General features: G+C 36.6%; 1 protein-coding gene across 1 annotated transcript in view; it reads left to right on the plus strand.

The window, feature by feature from the left end:
• The window catches only part of CENPE (centromere protein E), a 38,498-nt gene that overhangs the window by 753 nt on the left and 14,827 nt on the right, over window positions 1-22,918 (plus strand). Inside the window, exons 2-30 of the mRNA XM_031066496.1 lie at window positions 112-200; window positions 1,040-1,129; window positions 1,208-1,326; window positions 3,072-3,191; window positions 4,091-4,172; window positions 4,356-4,423; window positions 4,495-4,566; window positions 6,053-6,104; window positions 6,913-7,000; window positions 7,180-7,306; window positions 7,955-8,074; window positions 9,173-9,331; window positions 9,673-9,817; window positions 10,792-10,886; window positions 11,201-11,257; window positions 11,338-11,505; window positions 13,518-13,592; window positions 13,842-13,964; window positions 14,320-14,454; window positions 15,052-15,229; window positions 15,685-15,839; window positions 17,208-17,522; window positions 18,329-18,640; window positions 18,785-18,943; window positions 19,432-19,641; window positions 20,203-20,478; window positions 20,590-20,748; window positions 21,524-21,754; window positions 22,282-22,491. Coding sequence (XP_030922356.1) covers window positions 112-200; window positions 1,040-1,129; window positions 1,208-1,326; window positions 3,072-3,191; window positions 4,091-4,172; window positions 4,356-4,423; window positions 4,495-4,566; window positions 6,053-6,104; window positions 6,913-7,000; window positions 7,180-7,306; window positions 7,955-8,074; window positions 9,173-9,331; window positions 9,673-9,817; window positions 10,792-10,886; window positions 11,201-11,257; window positions 11,338-11,505; window positions 13,518-13,592; window positions 13,842-13,964; window positions 14,320-14,454; window positions 15,052-15,229; window positions 15,685-15,839; window positions 17,208-17,522; window positions 18,329-18,640; window positions 18,785-18,943; window positions 19,432-19,641; window positions 20,203-20,478; window positions 20,590-20,748; window positions 21,524-21,754; window positions 22,282-22,491 — 4,189 coding nt within the window. The remainder of the gene's footprint in view (window positions 1-111; window positions 201-1,039; window positions 1,130-1,207; window positions 1,327-3,071; window positions 3,192-4,090; window positions 4,173-4,355; window positions 4,424-4,494; window positions 4,567-6,052; window positions 6,105-6,912; window positions 7,001-7,179; window positions 7,307-7,954; window positions 8,075-9,172; window positions 9,332-9,672; window positions 9,818-10,791; window positions 10,887-11,200; window positions 11,258-11,337; window positions 11,506-13,517; window positions 13,593-13,841; window positions 13,965-14,319; window positions 14,455-15,051; window positions 15,230-15,684; window positions 15,840-17,207; window positions 17,523-18,328; window positions 18,641-18,784; window positions 18,944-19,431; window positions 19,642-20,202; window positions 20,479-20,589; window positions 20,749-21,523; window positions 21,755-22,281; window positions 22,492-22,918) is intronic.

The following is a 22,918-nucleotide window of genomic DNA, read 5'->3' on the forward strand; positions in this document are numbered from 1 at the left end:
GGGCAGGGCGGCGGACGGAGGGATCCGGGGAGAGGGAGTCGCGGTAAGGGGCCCGCGTTTTGGGGGCAGAGTCCTCGCCCAATAAAGGTAACACAGTGTCTCTTCTTTTAGAGAAAATGCCTCAGATAAAGTGTCCCTGCACTGGAGAAGTGAGAATAATACTGTTTCCGACGTGAGTGGTACCAAAACATTTACTTACGGTAAGAATGTGAAAGCAATTGCTTTACTTAGATGCTTACGCGGAAGTTTGCTACTGTTCTCTTGAACGTGTCGACTGTGGTGAATGCCCTGAGCTTCTTGAAATGCCCCTCAACCTTCCCAGCTTCGTAGGGTCATTGGGGCACACAGGATTTCTGGTGCAGGCAGCACTGGGATGTGCTTTTGAGGTCAGCTTCCTGATGGACCTTACTTTCTCTGTTCTGGTTCGTGCCATATTGGCTTTGGAGCACATTTTATTGATCTGAAATCCAGTTACAAATGGACTAAACAAGGGCTAGTCCAGAGCATTTAGGGAGAAGGGTATGGGAGAACACAGTTCCAAAAGTGACTAGTGTGAATGTGGGATCCTCATAACTAGCTGTCTCCCTTTGAGTCTTTTCCTACTGATCAACTCTACTTGTTAATATGAACATAGCTACTACAAATATTTTTCCCAAAACACAGATTCAGTAAAAGCATGCACCAGGCTAGGAGTTTAACAATTAACCTGTCTTGTCAGGCTTACCATCCTTGTAGATAAATTAGCCAAAACCTTTTAGGATTAAATGGGATGACTGTTTAACTGTGTTCATCATTCTTTGGGTTTTTTTACTTGTCTATCATCTGTGCATTGTGTCTTTCTTGATTTTGTGTTTAATATTTATTTTAAAACTAAATTTTAAAAGCTTGCATTAGTGCTACTACAATGATATTTATACTGGAGCTAACTTGCAGATGATTATGCAAATGTACTGGATTTGAAGTCAGCAATACTGAATGACAGCTTGTTTTGACTTGCAATAGAGTGGATTCACATCCTTTTTTTTGTTTTTGTTTTAAGATCGTGTCTTTCACTCAAGTGACAACACTCAGCAGTTGTATGATGGTGTAGCTGTTCCAATTATACAGTCAGCTGTGCGAGGCTATAATGGTAAGTTTTAAAACTGTGTTTAAAAAACTTTTGGAATGTATTTCAGAGATACTTAGTAAAACTTAACTATCTTTCTAGGCACAATTTTTGCTTATGGACAGACTGCTTCAGGGAAGACTTACACAATGATGGGGAATGAAGATTCTGTGGGCATTATCCCTAAGGCAATTCAACATGTGTTCAAAATTATTTGTGAGGTGAGCAATTCTATTAAATTGAAGTGACTGAAAGGACTAGTAATATTTGTGATGGTTACATAAAAATTAATTTTAGTATCAAGAGGCTTATGAAGGAAATTAACTTATATTGGACTAAATGTTGCAGTTACTTTGCCAGCCAGGCAAAGATGAGCCAGGCTCATCTTTTGTTTTCAAACAAAAAGCTAATGGGACTCTATTAGTTAAAATCAAATCAGAACAAACTGAGGAGGGTCCTGAGACATAAGGAGTCAAAAAATTAACTTTGAGTAGAACTTTGATCTTCCAAATATGTTAAACTGATTACAAATACGAACAGGGACTTGTCAGGATCCAGGACCCAGGACATCCCTCTGGCTGTCCTGAGCAGCCAAGACCTCTGCCAGGGGTCTCGGAGACCCTGGCACAGAGCCCAAAATGCCTGTGGTTTTGATTATGACCCGTGGAGCAAATTACCAACCTTATATGAAGACCAGCAAGCCACAACAATTTAGGTAGAATAATAGTGAAATTATCACAGGGTGGAAAAGTAGATTTTAGGGTTTTTGGTATGGGGGTTCAGGAGGCAAGATGGAGGAATCTGGGTGTGTCCAGCCTTTCTCCTTCTTCTTCTTGGCCTCCATCTTCTGCTGTGATGTTGGCACTTACAGATTGGTTTAGAGTAGAAGCTCACTGTCTAACATAGGTGATAGGTATTGGAAAGTAATTGTAAACATTGTATACGTAGTTTTTAGTATGAAGACATAACACTGCCCCTGGGGCAGGCAGAATGCCTCAGACTGTCTTGCTGAGCTGACCTTGGCAAGCCAGGAGAAAATTTTTTATAGATAAAATAAACAACCTCGAGACTGAGAAATTAAGGGCTCTGACTCCTTCTTCAAGTGCCGGGCTGGGAAAGAGACTTTGGAACTTTTCTCGGGGTCACTCTGACAAGCTAATGATCCCGACAGGGACTCGCTTATCAATGTGGTAGATAATGTAAAGCTTTGTGTTTATTCTGCTGTTTTAAAAGTCTGAAAAACTAACAATTAAAGACTTTTTTTTTAGTGGGAAGAATATGACACTATATTTACTTATTTCAGGCTTACGAAAGAATTGCTAATTGCTCAATATTAATAAAAGGAAGGAGAAAGTGTACATTAAAATAGTGATTTCCAAAACATGATTTGCAGGGTGTTTGCTTCTGCCTAGAGGGTTTCAGGTAGTTGTTACCAGTGAAGTGAAATGGTCACTGCTCCTTTAAGGAAGTGCAGAATATCCTTAGAGGGTTTACAGAAGTAACTAACGGCAAGAAGATTTTTCTGGAGTCCATTGTGCAGCCTTTCCTCATTCCAACATTCTCTACCAAGGAGGCAGGGGAAGAAGCAGCAGCAACAAAGTAAATCCACGCAAGCAAAGAGAGAAGACAAGGTATACAGAGAGGAAAGAGCCTAAGCAGGAGGAAACTGGTTATGGAAATGGCATTTAAGTAGGAGAACTATTGTCATGCTTCTGTTGGGCAGTTATCTTAATGTAATAACCTTAGAAGTGGTATACAGCAGCTGGTATTAATGCAGCTGGAAAGAGGTGAGATAGAAGAAAAATTATTCTGTCTTGTTTTATGCTAATGTACAGCAAGGATGAAGGGAAAGAAATCTGTGGAACAATCCAAACTTTTATCTCTAATTTAAGAATATTTGTATTAAAAGATGTCCATCAGTTAGTCTGTTGTTTGATTTTTTTTTTCCTCCCCCTTTCAACATTAGATTCCAGACAGAGAATTCCTGCTAAGGGTTTCATACATGGAAATCTACAATGAAACAATTACTGATTTGCTTTGTGATAATAGGAAAAAGAAGCCTCTGGGAATTCGTGAGGATGTTAATGTAAGTGGATGTTATGTATAAGTACTGTATCTGCTCGGAGTAAAAGAAGTTGGGAAAAAAAGCCTTCAGAAGCACCCAGTGGAAAATTTTTCTGGGACAAACTGTGTAATTGTATCTTCAGCATTGGCGGAAGGACACTTGATGTGCTAGAATAACAACAGTGACTTTGGGTTTGCTATTGCTAATTCATCTTTGTAAATCTTTATAAAAGTAGACTTAATCCTCAAGGTTTCTAGGATGATATATTTTACTTAACTTTGACAGTAAAACCTCAAGAATTGTTTAGTTAAGCTCTATGAGTTTCAAGTTTCTGACAGATATACAGAGTTACTTTAATATCATCTTTGTGTCATCTAGCAAGTGGTATACTGCTGTGATCATAGAATTACCATGTGACTAGAACTATTCAGTAAGATGATCACTTTTGAAAAAGAAACCTGTAGTAACACCATCTTCAGTTTCTTTATAATGTAAGATTTTGTAGGAAATAAAAATTGTTGGTTTGGGTTTTGGGGTGTTTTTTCCTTCGGCTCCCTTAAATGGTCATGGTTTTGGAATATAAGAAGAAGGGAAATTTATCAGTTGTATAACTATGTCCTTATAAGAGTTACTGAGAAATATACTCCTAAATTCCCTCAAAAATGACAAGAAGGACATTTCACACAGCCCTTCTGTTTTTAGGAAACTTTCTAAATCTGTTGTTTGATTCTTGTGCCCTTAGGCAACAATTGCCTTTGACAATTTTGGTCAAAGTCTAAACTTTATCCATCCCTTGTGTTTAGAGTAAAAAGATATTCAGCTGTCGAATGAATACCATAATAATTGCTGGTAATGTTTACTTTATGTATTGAAGTGTGTTTTGGAGTTCAGTGAAATTTATTACTGTGTTTATTCTGTAGAGGAACACATATGTAGAAGATCTGATTGAAGAAGTGGTGGTTGCCCCAGAACAAGTTATGGAATGGATTAGAAAAGGAGAAAGTAAGTATTTAGACAATGTCAGCTGATAGCATTAAAAAGTTTTGGTTAATCAGGTATATTTAGAACCATGGGGTATCCCTTTGGCTTTATATTCATAAACCAAAGTTTTTCAGAGAGTTTTAAAATTGTGCTTTTTGTCTATCAGATTATAAGCAGAAGTATTCTAATGTTGCTTTTTGGCAGGAAATCGCCATTATGGAGAAACAAAAATGAATGAACACAGCAGCCGTTCTCACACTATCTTCAGAATGGTAAAAACTGCTTCACTACTGGGAGTGGTTTTATTGTTTTCAAAGTAACAAAAACTTCATTGCATTTCTAGATCATTGAAAGCAGAGAACGAAGCGACCCTGCAAATGCAAACTGTGATGGAGCAGTCATGGTTTCCCACTTGGTAAATGTCTATTTAATACCTTCTTGGAGTACAGGTTAACTAGAGAATTTGCTGTTACTGCTTGTTTGAGAGACTAATGATACTTCATAATGACTTACAAGAGTTCTTTGTCATTAACTCTGACAGATGTTTCTTAAGTATAGAGGGAGACTCCTGTGGCGTTATCTAGAGCAGATGTTCCCACCAGAGGGAGTTCTACATGAGAATTACTCATGCTGGATTGGGTAGTGTTATGTGTTATGACCTTCTTGGAGCATAAGGGACTATGTCAGAGTGCTCTTGCATTTTGTTAAATAAATCTTCACTACAATTGTTTCTGACCACTGACAAGTCCAGTGAAATAACCTGTAAAATGGGTAACCTTAAGACTTCCCTTATCCTCAAATTTAGTTTCTTGTTAAAAGAACATGGCCTACATCTGCAACGGCCAAAAGATTCATTTTTTTCAGAAGTAACCCCTCTTAGCATCTCTTTGGTATATGAAATACCACAAACTGGGGGAGTACCACTGGACATCTCTAGAGAAATGTTAAGCCTTTTATACAGCCTTTTCTTGATTCTCATAAAATTATCTGAAACAACAGGAATGGAACCAATATGAAACTATTTGAGCCTGCTAAAATCTGATGAGCACTCTTACTCAGAATTGGAAATAGCATTAAGTTAATCACATGCATTGTGGAGAGAGCTTTCTGTTCTGGCTTCATGTGAAAAAGATCTGGGGTCTGAGTGTAAACACTGCTCATGCAGTACCTCAACAAATTAATACCTACTTTTTGTGCTTACCATAACTTAGGGTATCCACTCTTCCTGCTCTGCCCCCTCTGCCCCATCTCAGTTCCAGCTGACTTTACAGTAACCATGAGTAACAGGGGTGATGGGAGAGGGATTTTGGCCCTCTTGGTCTGCTGCTGCTTAGTGGAGTTAGTACAGGATTTTACTTCTCTGAAGCAAAAATTAATTAAAGTGAGGGCTAATTGCTCATTATGGGGTGCCATAATGTTCTAGTTGGCTTTTAACCAGGTTCAGAGTGAGGCTTTTCCTCTGGTAGTTCATTTGTTTGCCTTATCTCCACAATGATAGGCAAGGAGAGACATACAGCCAGCTCAGGACAGGACACTAGATCATCTCACCTAGGCTCTTTCCCATGAAAGATTCCTACAGCTGGATTAGTATTAACACTTCTGTATTGAGAAACTGTTTATCTTTTTGTGACCAAGGATAGAGGTTGTTGCACTGTGAGTCTGAAGCACTATTTGGGGTGGAATAATAGAGTTCATACAAACTTACTCCACACCATAATGTACCTTTGAAAGTATTGGTTGTCTGTAGTAGCTATGCATTAATTCCAGTAATGACAGACACTTTACTTTTTTTTTTTAAGCTTAACTTTAGTTTATGAAATTCTTAGCTGAGATTTAGAATTATAAGGACTTAAAGTGAATTGCCTCAGAACTAACCAGTGAAATATTTAATGCATTTGCAGAACTTGGTAGATCTGGCAGGCAGTGAAAGAGCTAGTCAAACAGGATCTGAAGGTGAGTGTTAAATGAGGCTCCACTGACAACAAAGTCTGTTAATTAACCCCTATGAGAAACTATGATAGGAAATTATTTGATCCATGTGCTATTGTGTTATTTACTGTTTATAAATAAGGCCTTTTCCCCTTGGTAGGACAGGATCTACTCAGGAAAATACTGTAAATGCTGTAAAGTGCAAACAGTTAAATAGTAATATGCTTTTTCTAGAATCGCAGGCCCAGCAGCAGTCCTGCACTGAGCTAATACAATGGGGATGACTCAGTGAAGATGCAGCTGTAATAACAAAATCACAATAAGCTTTTTTGGGACCTGTGTGTCAAGGTGAAGAGGGAATAAATGGCTCACTCTTTAGTTCAGAGGAAGCTCATCTGTTAACAGTGACAGCATGAAGCTGCACAAAAGTGCCTTCATCAGAAAAAAGTGATCTGAGAGGGACACAAGTAGTAGTCTCTCTTACAGAGTGACTAACCTAAAACTTGTATCTAAGTCAGGTTTGTTGTATGTGTAAATGTGGGCATTTGCAAAATTTAAACAGGAAGCAAAATTGTAGTTCTTATCACCTCAGATGCTTACTATGTAAAGGTTCTGAATGTTTTTGATTACTGTTTTATTTCAATGCATTTTGGCTATCATAAAGGATTGGGTACTGCCTGCTGTGGGTCAATAGTGCATTGTGGCACTTAAAGTTTAACTCTTGGACAATCAATCCCTCTGAGCATAACAGCACAAAAGCTTGACAGGTTGAAAATGTATCTTTATATTTTTATAAATTTAAAACAGTAGTAATAAAATGTGTGGTACCTAGGTGTTCGACTAAAAGAAGGCTGCAATATAAACCGGAGCTTGTTCATTCTGGGTCAAGTTATCAAAAAACTTTGTGATGACCCCTCTGGGTAAGTAACTGTTTGTATACCTGTTATAAGATAAGGTGCTGCTAAACTAAGAAATTAAAATCCTTTCTTTACAATCTTATGTAAGTAACTGTTTCACATAACCTACTACCTCTAGAAAATGTATTTATCATGTTTATGCAGAAATCTGACTTTTGTTGTTGTTGCCTCTTTTTTATTAGCTTCATAAATTACAGAGACAGCAAGCTGACTCGAATTCTGCAGAACTCCCTTGGAGGAAACGCTAAAACAGTTATTATTTGTACAATTACTCCTGTTTCTTTTGATGAGACACTCAGCACTCTTCAGGTAAAGCTTCTCACGTCATCTCCAGCACTAGTTATTGTAGACAGGTTTAAGGAGTGGAAATATAATCTGCTGGATCTTTAATGACTTGGATCTTCTGAAGGGCTTTTGTAAACTCAGAATTTGAAATACTTTTTTGTACACAGCATCTTTTCCCAATCATCTTGTGCTAGGTTGTCTACCTAGAGCTTTTTGCAACTTGGAACAAAGCTCCTTCTCTCACTTTGCAGGCAAGAGATAACCACTCTTATCTCATTTGCCTTTTCTAAACCTAGTTATAGAAGCCTTTGCTAGCACAAGATGTTAGGCACTACAGGAATTGAACTGTTAATAAACAGTATATATTCTTTAGGTAGGATTGTTCCCCTTTTTGATGATCTTTTGAGCTTTTTATTAAATAAAAAATAACTTGGGATACTCTTACTTAAATGTTATGCCTCACGTTGTAGGTATTAATATCAAGAAAGGAAAACTTCACCTTTTCAAAGCTTAGAAGACATTAAAAATAAGCTAATTGAAATATTTGTGTCCTCTTATATGTTGCTCTTTATCTAATAAACTCTCCCTTTAATTCTGTTGGGAAATATGGGACAAAATAAGTCTTTAGATATTTGTTCTTCAGCTATTATCCATGAAAGACTGTTCTTCCAGTTTGCCAATACAGCCAAAGGAATGAAGAATACACCAAAAGTCAATGAAGTTCTTGATGATGATGCTCTCCTGAAGAGATACCGCAAAGAAATTCTGGATTTGAAAAAGCAGCTGGAGGAAGTATGTAATAAATAAATCAATCCTTAGTACTGATAGCTATTTGGAGACCAGCTGTTTTAAACCAAAACCAGTTAAATTTGGAGGAGTATGTGAACTCTTTGAAGTGGTATTTGCCATTTTTATTGAGAGAATAAAAATTGAATAGGTGATGAATAGTCTAGAACGACTAATGATAGTCAACATCTGTGTGCAGGCTAAGGCTGAATGAGATCAACTGACAGAATTGTTAATTGGTTACACCTAATTAGTAGGTTAACATAATTAAAAAATAGAAATTTGTGATGCTTTATAGCACACTTTAACTGATCAAAAGAAATAACAAATCATAAAATTAATGATCAAAACAAATAATATAACTAATTAATCTAAGAAGTGATTGAATGTCTCTCTAAAATCCCAACTTCATATTATTTCCTTCCTTACTGATGTCTAACTTCAGTTTGAGTTGCAGGAAGTTGCAACTGCATGAATATCACTGGCAAAATTTAGGTCATGTATAGGTGGAAGTTGCATTTAGAAAATGAACAATAGTAACTTCTCACCAAACAATGTAGTCTTTGATGTTTCTCCTTCTCTAAAAATCTATGGAGCTGCGAAAGAATCTTGCAAGTCTTGTTAGACCACAGATAATAAAACATAAAGCACAGGAAAACGACAGTGCTGACTGTACTGCTCTAGTGCATTAAATCAAAGAATGCATGTTTTTTCTTGCAACTTATAAATATCATTAGAAAAAAAATTTAGAACAATTATTTCTTATTCTTAATGATAATGAATTTGCAACATGAACTTGGGTGTATGTTTTGTATCTTCTGTGATAGCAGGTAGTGAGTTATATTTGGGAGAATGCTCTTTTTATACCTAGAAAAATCTAAGGCTGTGTTGTTTCTGGGAGTTTTGACCACTTTTAAATACTAAGTCTGCAGTCAAAATGTAGACTAAACTGTCATTTTCATTCTTAAGGATTAAAGACTTCTCTTCTAGACTTAAAGGAGTATATGTATGTAGTTGTTTCTAAGTATCAGTAATTGTGTATCTTCTCTAGGAGTGGTTTCTGCTCTTAGGATGTCAGTGTGATTACTATTCTCTTTTTGGAAGGTGTCTTCAAAAACTCAGATTCATGCAATGGAAAAGGACCAACTGGCCCAGCTGTTGGAAGAAAAAAATTCTCTTCAAAAAGTACAGGAGGATAGAATACGAAACTTAACTGAGATGCTGGTGACTTCTGCTTCGTTTGCCTCAAAAGAGAATGTTAAAGTAAGCACCTGTTCAGATCTTAATCTGATAACTCTGAAATACTTTGCAAAAGGTTACATTACATACTTAGGTTTATACTGATGATGAAGAGTAAGTATGATGGGTAATTTTCACTCTTTTTTCATATTTTTAAAGAGCTAATTTTTAAATTCTGTCAATTCAGTGTTGCCTTGTGAATAGACTGCAGGCACTTTTTTGCTTTCCAACTAATTTTGAGGATATGGCAAAATGCTGTCTAGTTAACTGGTGATACAGGTACTGATACAGAGCTAGCCTGAGGCAACATTTACTCTGCCTAGTGGTTTGGTTTTATCCTTTTTTTCTGTAAATATTTTTTAAAGGCCAAGAGAAGAAGAAGAGTTACTTGGGCTCCTGGTAAAATAAACCAGGCAAACACGAACTTTTTTGAAGACTTTGAAAATGCAATGCCAACTGAAACAAAAAAAATGAAGTTGTCTCTGCCAGCAGTACCAGATGTGGAAGATTGTAAGTAACTACATGGTCGTTGAGGTCCTTTCCAACCCAGATCATTCTATTTCGTTTTCTGTGAAATTCCCAATAAATAACTTTGCAAGCATTGCATTACATTTCCCAAAGGGAATAAGTTGATCCTTTGATAGCACAAATTAAAAAACAAATTAACCAGACTCCAAGGGTTAATGTACACTTTTCAATGAAAAGGGCTTCTACTACCCCAACTTCACTTGATATTGAGCTTTTAATTCTTTAAACCAAAGGGGAGAGCTGTGAGGTGAATGCCAGGGTCTATGAACACTTCCCATGCAGCCTTCCCACACCCCCCAGTATTTTGGGAAAGTGTTCTTTAACACAGACTATACATTTCAACCCATGTTCTCTTCCCAAAAATGGAGAGATCTGTGCAAAATCCCCAAATCCTAAACAAGAATAGGAAGTCATGACTCAAAAATCAGGTTGAGACAGAGAAATTCAAGGATTCATAAGGAGTGAACTGAAAACTGGAAAAGAAATTTTCTAAGAAAATTGTCTAAGAAGACAAGAGGACAATTTAGCAGTATTGTTGCTGAATTACATCTTACATCCTTATTACCTCTCCTGTCAAACATGTATTTGCTTGTAAGTGGATTGTTCTGGGCTTTTTTTTTTCTGTATGAGGGTGGGGTGCTTTTTTTTCTTATATCTTGCAGGGTATTGTTGAGTGATTCTTTCCTTGACTTCTCCTAGTCTGTACTTAAGCATATATTCTGGATTTGATTTAGACTTTATGATAAGATGGTCAACATAAGTATAGGTATTGGACTTCAGTGGTCTTCCCTTTCATAACAGAAAATCATCAGAGTCAGAAGTCTTATCTTACTCAGTGTGCTGTGGTTTTGCCATTGAATGATTGTTTCCAATGTGGTAAAATTATTTTATGAGAAAATTTTTGATGCTCAGTTTAAAATCTACTGGTACTTTTGTTAATACATCTTTCTTTTCAGCTACCTTAGAGAATTCTGGGTATGACAGCCATTGCCTGATGGTTCCTGATCAAATTTCAGAAGCAGAATGGATTGCTGGTCCTAACATGAATTGGGTAACATCATAATCTGTTTTGACTTTTTGATACTGCACATATGCCTAACGTGCTTCTCAGTAAGATCAGCCTTACTCTTCTGTACAACAGCAGTGTTCTGTGTCTGCAGAATTATTGAAACTGGCTAGAAAGTCTCTTGGAATCTCTGTGAAGCTGTGGTATGGTTCTGTGCTTCTGTGGGTTTGTGGCAAATGATCCAGTCAACTTTGGCCTTTAAACAGGATTAGCTGTGTGAAAAGATAAGCAACAAGGCATATAATACTCCACTCGCTTGATCTTGTAGATCTGCTAACTGAGGGTGTTTCTTTTTCTAGACCCAGAAAGACTTTGAAGAATCTGTGCAACTCTGTGAAGCATTAGCACTAGAAAAGGTAGGTCTGTTCTGAATTTTCTAGAAATAAGGCTGATATTGCAGCAACAGCCTCTCAAGTTTCTTGTGCCACTTCTTCAGGATATTGCTGTAAATGAGGTCAACGTCCTGCAAGCTAACTTTGATAATCTAGTGCTGGAAAATGAGCAGTTGAAGTCAGAAATAAAGGAACTGAAAGAGAGACTGAAGGAAAAAACAGAAATAGATGAATTTGAAGCACTGGAAAAGCAAACACAAAAAGATCATGAGGTAAGGTGCATTGAAATAGAGAGAGATGAATCCTCTATGCCCAAATGCTTTCTGGAGTTTATTCAATGTACATAGCCTTGAATGCTGATTCACAAATAGATGGTGTTATAAGCTACATTCAGCAACAGTATGAATGAGCCCAGGATTTAAACTGGATTTACTTGGAGTGTAGAATTCAGACAAGTTTTTGGGGAGTTGCATACTGAAGCCTGGTTAAACACATATTTATGTGTATATATATGTAACTATATGTTATTTTTATAAATGTGTGATCTGAATTTCACTCTAGACTTCTGTGTGGCAGTTGTTTTGCTGCTTAAATACATTTTAGAACTGTTTTGAAGTTCAAGTATAGTTGCTAAACCATATTTCCTATGTTTCTTCTGTGAAACATCTTATCTGAAATTCCAAGATAGCTCATTTTGGTAATCCATGAACTACAGGAGCATTAACTTTTAATATATTATTTAGCTTAGTCATTATTTTAAATTATTTTAAAATTATAGTAAGGTTAGTAATAGTAGAATCAAAACATTGTATTTTGTGCCAGGAAGTCACAAAAAATGTGAAGTTATCTACTGGATAACTTAGAATACAGGAAATGCTGACTTTCAGTTTTCTTCACTCTTTGTGTGGTTACTGGAGATGTTCCTTGTTCGTCCAAATGTTTATGCTCTGATTCTGTAGTCTAAAATACTTACTACTTGTATTAGGTTCTACCTGCCTAATGGCTGGACTGTGAAATAAGTTATGGCAAAAAAAAAACCCCAAACAAAACCACTAACTTGAGGTCTTGAGACATGGATGTATTGTTCCATTTCTTTCCTGATACCTTTGCTGGACATTACTTGTGCATATTAGTCTGTGTAATATCTCCTGATCATGACACTAATGTTGATGTTTGTTACATCCTTTTGCATTTTCATTTCAGGTTACAATTTAACAATGTCACTGCTTATTTGCCTTGTGTTCCGTACAGTGATTTATAGATCTTAAAGAAATTGGCTCTATAAAATATTACCATTTAGCTTGTATTTAAGACTCTATTTAGAAGACCTTTTGTATGCTGGACTGAATGTGCTATCTTCCTTAGCTAATGTTTAACAAATCCTAAGTTAGTTTTCCCTGAAAAGTTTTTGGGTATCTAATAGATACCAAAAACCAAAGTTCTTGGGTGTCTAAAGTAGCTTCCATTGCAAGAATTGCTTTTTAAATTTTTTTGCAGATATCTGAAGATAGTCTTACAGTGAATGTAAGCATTTATTGATACCCATGTAGTAGATTACTTATAGCAATACTAAAAGGTCACATACATCACCAAATACATTAGATTAAATATATCAGTTTATACAGGTGAACTACATAGTAATACTCACAGGAGGGTGCTTCTTTTAAAGCTTTTCACTAATATTAAATCTGCAGATTGCGTTTTCTTACCTTTGCTTGTGACTATACATAAGTACTTATAGATGAGTGCTTATTGTAAAACTTTCTAACAAAGACCAAAAGAAAGAAATGGAAAAGGCTCCTAACTGGTCTTCTACTTGTGGCTTCTTTCAGAGAATGCCACTGAATGTGTTCATGGCTTGTTTTAGTTCCATTTTGGCACCTTCTCATTCCTGTCAGTGAATAGATTAAATCATAAATATCTGCACTGTGTCATAAAAAGCTGCTTAACATGACTGGAATTTGAAATGTCATAGCTGTACAATTTCTGCATTAACTGCTTTGATCACATTGCTCTTGCTTGTCAAACTATTGTAGATTAAATTGTACTTGAATCCTTTCTAATTACTGGGGAGCTAAAATACAGAGCTTTGCATCGCACATATCCATTTTGAAAGAATATGTAGCATCTTGCTTTGTAGCTGTTTAAGTAGATGTGTGAGTATACAATAATAAAAAAGAAAACACAAGATAGACTGGCTTGTTTTCATGGTGTTGGCAGCTAAAGCTACTGGTGTGGGTGCTTTCTAACATCCTCTGCAATTTTGCTTTAATTTGCTTCACAGATTCAACTAATGCATGAAATTACCAACTTAAAGAATCTCATTTCAAATGCTGAAGTGTACAATGAGGAACTTGAGGTGAGCCTCTCCATGAATTTACAGATAGTAAGACTTGTGTGAAATGTGCTTGGTTTGTTTAACTTGAAATACTGTATCTGCTGAGGCCAAGCTAGACATCATTGTGCTTGGCTTAATCTTACCAGCTATGAGGGGGATATGGCTGAGAACCATGAATGCTTTCTGTGTAGGTTTTGATAAATTCAGATCTGAAAATCCAAACTAAACACTCCAATCTTCTCTCCTCCTTTCTTCCCCTCCAACTTTTAGGCAGAAATAAATTCCAAACTGGAACAGCTGAAAGAGAAAGAGAACAAAATAAAAATATTACAGAATCGTGTGGAAGAACTACAAAAAGCAGAAGTGGAAAAAAAGGAGACATCTTTTGCACTGGTAAACTTGAGTTTTCTACTGGGTTGAGAGACTACTTTGTTCTTCTGAGTTGGATTAAATTTAGGTATAGCCATGGTATGATGAACATTTGCTTCACTACAGGTCTTGGGAAATTTTGTTTTACAAAGTTTAAAATGTTAATTACTACATATCATACACCAGTAGTCTGGAGAAGTCAAGCTATGAGAACTGCTGCTGTTTATCCCATCTCTCAAACAACCTGCTACTCTTCCTCTTAAAGTAAACTTACTGAGTTTTCTAAGCCTGCACTTACATTTTAACCACATTAAAATGAGCACATTAAGTTTATTATGGCTCTATCGTTTTTTGCTTCTTTGAGTGTTGTCTTTTTCAGGGAGATTGTGATAAACTAACTGAAGAAATTCAGCAGCTGAATAAATCCCTCTTAGACAGTGAAGCCATAGCCTTGGATGCCAAAAAGGAATCTGCTTTTCTCAGAAGTGAAAATTTGGAGTTGAAGGAGAAGATGGCAAGTACTTGTTGAACTGCATTAATAGCTGCACTAAATGCTGTTAAGGGCCTGTCTGCTTCCAGGCTTGTGAAGGAGGCCATCAGTGTTGTGGAACACTCCTCATTAACTTTCTCCAAATACTCTAATACTTTTATTATGCAATTTGTGCAAAATGGGTCTTCAGGAAAGAGATAAAAAGAAAGTAAAGGCTTTTTCCATAGGAGTGGGTGGTTAGTTTTAAGTTTACTGGGAGGGGGAGAGAGAGATCAAAGAAGCAGTCTTTAGTGCATTATTAGGACATAAGACTTCAGACCTAATTTTACCAGAGAAGAAGGGAAAATAAGAGATATGGACTCAGTAGTGGGATGGAGCTTACTTTGAGCTTTCCAAGAGTAAAGACAAAATAGTAGCAGAAGTTATGGCCCTGAACTCTAGGGCATGTTTTGTTAGAGGACTCTGACAGGAATGCAGTTAAGTTGTGCCTTAGTCTGCCATATTTATCAAGGTCAAAGCTGGTCAGAGTGACAATAGAAAATGTACCAGATGCATTATTTAAATGTCAAGTACATAGACTTTCACTTTGTGTGACTTATATGTTGTATTGTTTTCCTGAAGAATGAACTCTTAAATAACCACAACCAAATGCAAAAGGATGTCCAGTTATATCAAAGCCAAATAGAAGCAGGAAAAGCCAGTTACCGAAAAATGCAAGCTGACTTGCAGAGAGAGCTGCAATCTTTATTTCAAGAAAACACAAGACTAACTTCACTTATGGAGGGTAAAGTTCCAAAAGGTACTGTTCCAGGTGTGCTGCCTTTTCCCTGCTCCCTCTCTCCTCCCCTTGCCCTGTAATGGTGGGAGAATAGGCAAGGCTTTAGCTCTTGTCTTCCTCAATATAGGGAGACTCTGGTCAGTATAAAGCAACCAAAGTATCTGGTATTGCTGGCATGGAGTAACTACTTAAGCACTTCCTTGAACATTCTGGAAAATTGCAGCTTGCAAAATATTTTGCACAGTCAAGTTAATGAAGATTGTTAGAGAGAATCTAAAATAAACTGGATATCAGCCTAAGAAGTGCTGACAGATTTATGACCGGGAGCTTTGTCTTTTAATTGTTAGCAACAGTAAAATGTACTTTTTGGGAATTACAACAATATGACATCCAGAATGCATTATAAATCTTCTGCTTAACTTAAAATACGCTTTTTTCTCTTGCACTTGCTTATTAGTTTAAACTTCATTTTCTAGATTTGCTTTCTCATGTGGAGCTGGAAAAAAAGGCAGCTGACTTAAAAGGAGAACTAGAAAATGCTTTGAAAGAGAATGCACTTCTACAGAAACAAGTAAATGAGCTATCAGAATTTCAGTCTCTACCAAGTACGGTTGAGATGCAAAAGAAAGAGGTAAAAAAAAAATCTAACCTTTTTTCTTGGTTTTGTATTGTTCTTCACTGGTAATGTACTAATGGAGGTCTATTGGATATGAAGCTTTAAAGCCAAAAGTTGTCATGAGTCAACCTGAGATTTTACAGTTAAGTTTCTTAAATTGTTGCTTCTCAGATATTTAATATTTGTACCGAGGAATAAGTTTGTTTAATTTAATATGTTTAGTCACTGACTACTATAATTATGTGTTATTTTCTAGTCCAACCTTTGCATGTCTATTTGCTGTGGTCACCACTGACAGCTGAATGTATAAATATAATGGTGTTTGATCCTGGGCACTATTTTAGAAATGATTTTTTTTTTTTTGGTGTAACTAAGCAAAGAGAAAATGTGAAGATCTCTTAGCAGAAATTCTGCTTGAGAAGTTAGAGGTTTACGTTGCAAATTCTGGAAAACTTGTTAGGAAACTTTTTTATTTCCTAGCAGGTAAGGGATTAGTAGACTAAGTATGCTGTAAATATTTTAAAGGGTTTGTGGGCAAACAGTTTCTAGCTTTCTTTGTTCTAAGAACCACTCGCACAGTGAAAATTATTCAGGGCAAGTAATCTACAAACTCATTAATGCTTTGTCTACTTCCACTAATCAACAAAATGTAATTAAATGTTAACAACTTTCTCTCTATTGATGCCTTAAGGTTTTACTGTTTATATTGTTCAGATTCTGTACTGCATTAGTGTATAATTCTGAACTCTATATGAAACACTAGTTAGCTTTCTTCACATTTTAGTCGGACTGAACAATCCTTCTGGGCCTGGGAACCAAGGTCACATCATTTACCTCAGGCCCTAGAAAGTATAAATAAAAGTGAATCAGAGAGGGGGAAAAGGAAACGGGGGAAATGTGACTTTTACCCGAAGCTATAGTTGGACAATTAACCTCTGATATGCAAACAGACCCAAATTCTACCATCTGAGAAAACTTGTGACTGTTGTCCATCTTGGGTGTAGCCTCTGCCAGGCTACCTACTTTGTTCTCTAACTCTCTCTTGCTTCTGTTCTAGGGAGCCAATCCAAGGGATCAGTATTGTGAAGAAAGTATTGATAAATGTAAAAATTCCATTTAGGAGTCCAGTCTTAGCTCAAACATAGGAAATAGGAAGCACTGAAGAACATCTTAAGAGTTAGAAGAGAGATTTCAGGACTTGGGAATCCTTCTGTTTTAAAGATTCTTTGCTAGACAGTTCCCTCCCAACAGCAAAACCCAATGTATTGTGTATGTTTGCCTGTACTTTATTTCCTGCATCTTCACATGTACCTGGTTTTTATTATGTAGTTCTGACAAATACTGATTTAGAAACCACTGTATATTAATATTTTCTGTTGGCAGATTGTCGAAAAATGTGAGGAGTTACGCTTATTAAAACTGGAAAACGAAAAGCTGCTTTCTGAAGTAGCTGATAATGAAATGAGACTTAAACATATGTCTGAAGAAATTGAAAAATCAAAAGACAATCTCACAGATGTAGAACTGAAATATACAAAGTCTGATGAGGAATATGTAGCACTTATACAGCTCCATGAAGAAATAGAACAAAAATACATAGCTGCATCAGAAACTAATGAACAAATGAAGCTCCAAATAGAATGCCTATCTAAAGAAGCACAAGAGTCTAAAACAATTTTGGATGAAGTGAAATTAGAGGTCAGTGTCAGCTTGCTCCTTTTTACATATGAGACTTGAGGAATTAATTCATAGTGCTAAAAAAACTGTATAAAACATTTTTGGAGGAATACTCTGAAAGGTATAGATGACATGATCACTGGCTTCCTCTGGCATGAGTGGGTATTACTTACTCTGTGCCAGAACTATATTGAAGGTTTAGTCAGCTCAGTGGACTCTTCTTGTAGGAAAAGAAATATAATTGCTCTAGATTCTTCTGTAATTGACCTTTTAATTCTTTTTCCATTCTTAAGTAATACCTTTATTATGTAAATTTTTTTCTATCAATGCTGCTCTCACCTACTCTATATAAAGGTATTGAAACAAAGTTTCCTCATTGGGAACTGGAGACCTTTTAAAATATGAGTTCTTTCAAACCAGAGAGAATAGCAACAGAAATTGACCATTTGGCCAGAATGGAAAAAGAAATATAAAAAAAATTTAAAGAAAGGGAAGTGAAGCATACATATTTCTGACAAAGCTTTGGGCACTGCTCTGGCTGTCATATTCCAACTACGGTTTTGATAATTCCTAAGCTATGCTACAGTTTGATGTGTATGTTCTAGTAAGACTTCTGCTACTAAGGAGCCATCACAGGAAGGTTCCATAAAAAAATGCTTATTTATTGTGGGCAAGAGTATAAGCAGTGACTTACAGAGAAATTATGACCTTGCTAGCTAGCATCTTTCTTCCTTTCTAAGCTCAAAAATAATCTGTGAGAACATGTACATATAATGGAGTTCTGCATTACAATGCAAGTGTCTGTCCTTTTCCTTTGCAAACTAAAGCTCTCTAGCAAAATAAAAGAACTGGAAGAGAGAGAAGCAGAGCAAAGCCAACTTCTTGAACTAAGAGAAAATCTTGTTCGGACTCAGCAGAAGTTAAACGAATTGGAACAATTAAAAGAGGAAGAAAGGATTAGTGAAGTAAGACTGGAGGCCAAAGATTTGGAGATCCAGGCAGTCTTGCAGCAGCTTACAGAATGTCAGGAAGAAATAAGAACTCTAACACAGGAAAGAGATGACCTGAAGCAAAAAGAGGAATTTCTCCAAGCTGAAACAGAGCAACTCAGAGAGGATATAAAGGACACTGTTTCAATGGTAGGAGGAGGACTTTTAAACTATATTAATATTTAGGAGAATATAGGAGTGGGAGTTTGTGTGGTTGTTATTAATCAAGGAATGCTTACAAATATTACAAAATACATTATTTTCTTTGTGGATTTTCTCTCTTGTATTCTAAAGAACATCCTGGCACATGAAGATCTGAGAAATACACAAAATTCTCTGAAGGAATCCCAAAAAACTGTCAAGAAGTTGGAAAAGGATATTTCTGAAAAAGAATCTCAGATTCTGAGTGTGGAAGAGGCACTAGGGAAAACCATTAAAGAACTCCAAATACAGGTAAAACTTTATGCAGTAATTTAAACAAGCCCAGTTAATCTGCTTCTAGTCTCTTCTGCATGCCCTTAAAAACTTTCTGGGCTCTTGATAGCAAGTGGGCAGGAAAAGACTACTGCCTAATCCAAGTCTTGACCAGCTGCTGCTGTTTCTGTAGAGCTTCAAGGGGTAATGTACAGTCAAATTAACTTTTGCTTAACTTGTGTGTCCCATGGTTGTGGATTTGAGTGGTGGCATTGGATGGGAAAAGGAAGAGGAGATGGGGGTTACTTAAGTGTAGAAATGAGGCTGATTTATATTTAAAATAGAAATTTCATTATTTATAACAGTCCCAATGAGAACTGTAAGACATGATAGTCAATGGGAACTCAGATCCCAATGTATCACAGAAGCCTGTTCTAAATACTGTTAGAGAAGGAATCAAACAAAGCTTTGGCATTTAATTTTATATTGAATTGATGAGAATGCTGTCTTTGCATATTTTTTAACAGATCTCAGAAATGACAGAAGAAATGAAAATCATCACATCAGAGAGAGATCAGCTTGCTGAGGAAAAATCAGAAAGTAATAGCTGTAGAGAAAGTGCTCAGCTTCAGGTGCAAAAGGAACAAATCATTTTTCTTACCCAAGAGAACCGTTCATTGCAGGAGAAGCTGGACAGTTTACTTTTGAAAACAGAGGAGTTTGGGGAAGGAACTTTGGTAATTATGCTAAAGCTGTAATGGGAAGCTTGCTTATTTAAACTTTTGCTTGAGTGAAATAATTGCAAAACACACTGCAGAAAAGGGTCACGGTACTTGAGTGCACCTCATTAAACTCCAAGTTTATTATGGTTTACTTGAGATATAGGCCACCCATATTGTTTACATAAATAAATGTGTATATATACATATATGGACATTCAGTAGGACAATGACTATAAATAGAACATTAGCTCATTACAGGATAGTAATGATATGTACTGCTCTGCACAGGAATGTTCTATAATTAAGTAGATGAACCTAAAACCTCATCTAAAAAGGGGGGATTGGCTCTTTTAAAGCAAAGGTAGAACTTCTTTTACTGGCACTGAAAGGGACATTGCACAGATCACTTGTTGTAAATGTAATTGGATGTGCTGATTACACCTATCTGTGTGTGCTTTTATAGCAGTGCCTCTGATTGTTGTACATAATCAACCTGTCAAAGGTGTCAGATACGTTTTTCCTAAAAGTACTTCCTGGATGTGTTTACTTGAATCTCTTACAAAATCGATACCACAGATTCAAGGACAATCTATGGAGCAAGAGTTATGGCTTCTGAGAGAAGAGCTGAGCCAGGCACAACAGAAATTGCGTGAAATGGAGGAAGCAAAGGCCAGTGAATATCAAGGGGAATCTGAAAACACAGAGAGAACAGAGGTTATTCCAAAACCACGTGACTCCCAGGAAATCAGCATCCAGACAGAAAGAGATGATGATGAATTTAAAATGCAACTGGAAAATCTCCAGAATGAGAGAGACCAGCTAAGAGAAACACTACAGGAGACAATTAGCAAGGTAATAAAAGTACCTCTCTTCCCATAGGAGAGCAACTCTAGTAGATTTCTTGAATTTTTGGAAGTGTAGTTCAGGTGTCAGTGTGTTAATGTACTTTAATTGTGTCCAAAGAACTCAGAGATGCAGGAGGAGTTGAGATGTACTCGTGAATCTCTTGGACAGCATCAGGAGAAGATTGTGGAGCTGAAAGGAAGCATTTCAGAGAAAGAAAATCAGCTCTTGAAGGCGCAAGAGGCATTGAAGGGAAAAACTGATGAGCTGCAGCAGAAGGTCAGAAGCAGTTTTGTCAAGAAAATTACAAGTTCTGCTGAGTTTGGTGGTCCGTGTCTACTACAAACTCCAGTTCGTAGGGCTGCAGTAGATGTACTAAAGAAACCCATTATTTATAACTAAAGCTGTCTTGGTACAGAATGAGTGAATATTATTTAGAATCAACAATGCACTTTAACTTCTCTCTCTTTTCCCAGTATTAAATTTTATGCATTCCAATAATGTCATTTAGCTATCTCATTCTGAAGATCCTTGAGCAACTTTAGGAGAGCTTAGGTCATGCTTTAATTTATTCCACTATTATAAATTGGTTCTGTAGTTTTTATTTTCATGTCTGAAGCCAGTGTGGATGGTAGGCTTCATATTAATATATAGGAATGTCTCCTATCTACTATGGATAGAGCAACTGAGGCATTTGAATGGATTCAGAATGTCTTGCATGTATTCCCACATTTTACTTTTGTCTTCCACTGAGACAGTAGCACTGACATTTGACTGGCTCTTAAGTAAAATTTTGGCCTTCTATAGCAGGAAATCACTGGGACTATTATTTATCCTAAAACAATCCATTTACAACAGCCTATATGTACAGGCAGTGCTTCTGAATGATGATCCAACAACACTCTTCAATCTACACTTCATTGCTGGGACAGGAAATCTTAGGAACCTATAATGTTACTATAATGGTTGTATTTTCTCGAAAGCATCAATTTATTTTTGCCCATGCAAAAGGTGATTACAAATACCAATCCTGCTTTGGATTTGTTCTTTCCAGCTCACTGAAGTCACTGAAAACCTGACTCGTGTCTCAGCTGAATATGGTGACCTCCTGGCAGAAAAGCAGCAAACTGAAAGGGCAATGAGTGAGCAGCTTGAGAGAATCACTTCACTTAACAAGGAGAAGGATGAGCTTCAGCACATGGTAGAGACTTGTAGAGAAAGGGAAGAACACTTGTTAAAGGTTCAGAGGCAGGCAGAGATTTTGAAGGACAGCCTAACAAACAAGGTGAGGAGTTTTGGTGTTTAGTCACTATTATGTATTCTGATGTTTTGTAACTGATGTGCCAAACACTTGCTTCACCTAAATCCTATTTAATTCTTAATTCTGAGAGCATAATTTTTGTATTGGCAAGCAAACATGAACACGGGCAAAGGATTTTGTCTAAGTTTGTTTGCTACTGATATTTAGCAATAACATGCTCAGCTTGTCTCAGCCTTGTAACCCATTGCATTGGTCCTTCTTTGGAATGAATGTGAATTTGCCTTAGTGCCTATTCAATACAATAATCAGTCATTGAACATATATTCCCAACTTTCTAAAAGGCACTGTGTAGACAGCATGAACCTAACTGGGTTTTGAATCCTTCATGCTTTGCATGCTCTTTGAATAATAGGTTTGGTTTGGAAGATGTTCTACTTTGGTTGTACTGGTTTAACATTAAGAACACTGTAGGAGAGGGAATCAAACAAAGCTTTGGCATTTAATTTTATATTGAATTGATGAGAATGCTGTCTTTGCATATTTTTTAACAGATCTCAGAAATGACAGAAGAAATGAAAATCATCACATCAGAGAGAGATCAGCTTGCTGAGGAAAAATCAGAAAGTAATAGCTGTAGAGAAAGTGCTCAGCTTCAGGTGCAAAAGGAACAAATCATTTTTCTTACCCAAGAGAACCGTTCATTGCAGGAGAAGCTGGACAGTTTACTTTTGAAAACAGAGGAGTTTGGGGAAGGAACTTTGGTAATTATGCTAAAGCTGTAATGGGAAGCTTGCTTATTTAAACTTTTGCTTGAGTGAAATAATTTGCAAAAGCTGCAGAGCATTAAAGAGCAAATTTATTGTTTACTTGAGGTATAACTCCCCATATATTTATGAATGGACATCTGGTACCAGAATGTGACAAATGTTTTTCTGTTAGTAAAATATTGACTTGATTTAGGATGGAGGTGTTCTGTATTGGTCTGCACATGGATATAGTTCTTATAATCAAGTATGGTGGAGCTAAAATTTGCTCATCTGTAGAGTAATTCTGATTTTTTAAAGCATGGCTAGAACTGACTTTGTCCTTTTTCAATGGAAGGGACATAGCAACCAACACTTTCTATAACTGCATGTGCTGATTGTACCATTGTGTGTGTGTGTATATATATGTGTGTGTATATATATA

Source organism: Geospiza fortis, unplaced genomic scaffold (assembly GCF_000277835.1).
Source record: "Geospiza fortis unplaced genomic scaffold, GeoFor_1.0 scaffold11, whole genome shotgun sequence".
NCBI classification, from domain to species: domain Eukaryota; kingdom Metazoa; phylum Chordata; class Aves; order Passeriformes; family Thraupidae; genus Geospiza; species Geospiza fortis.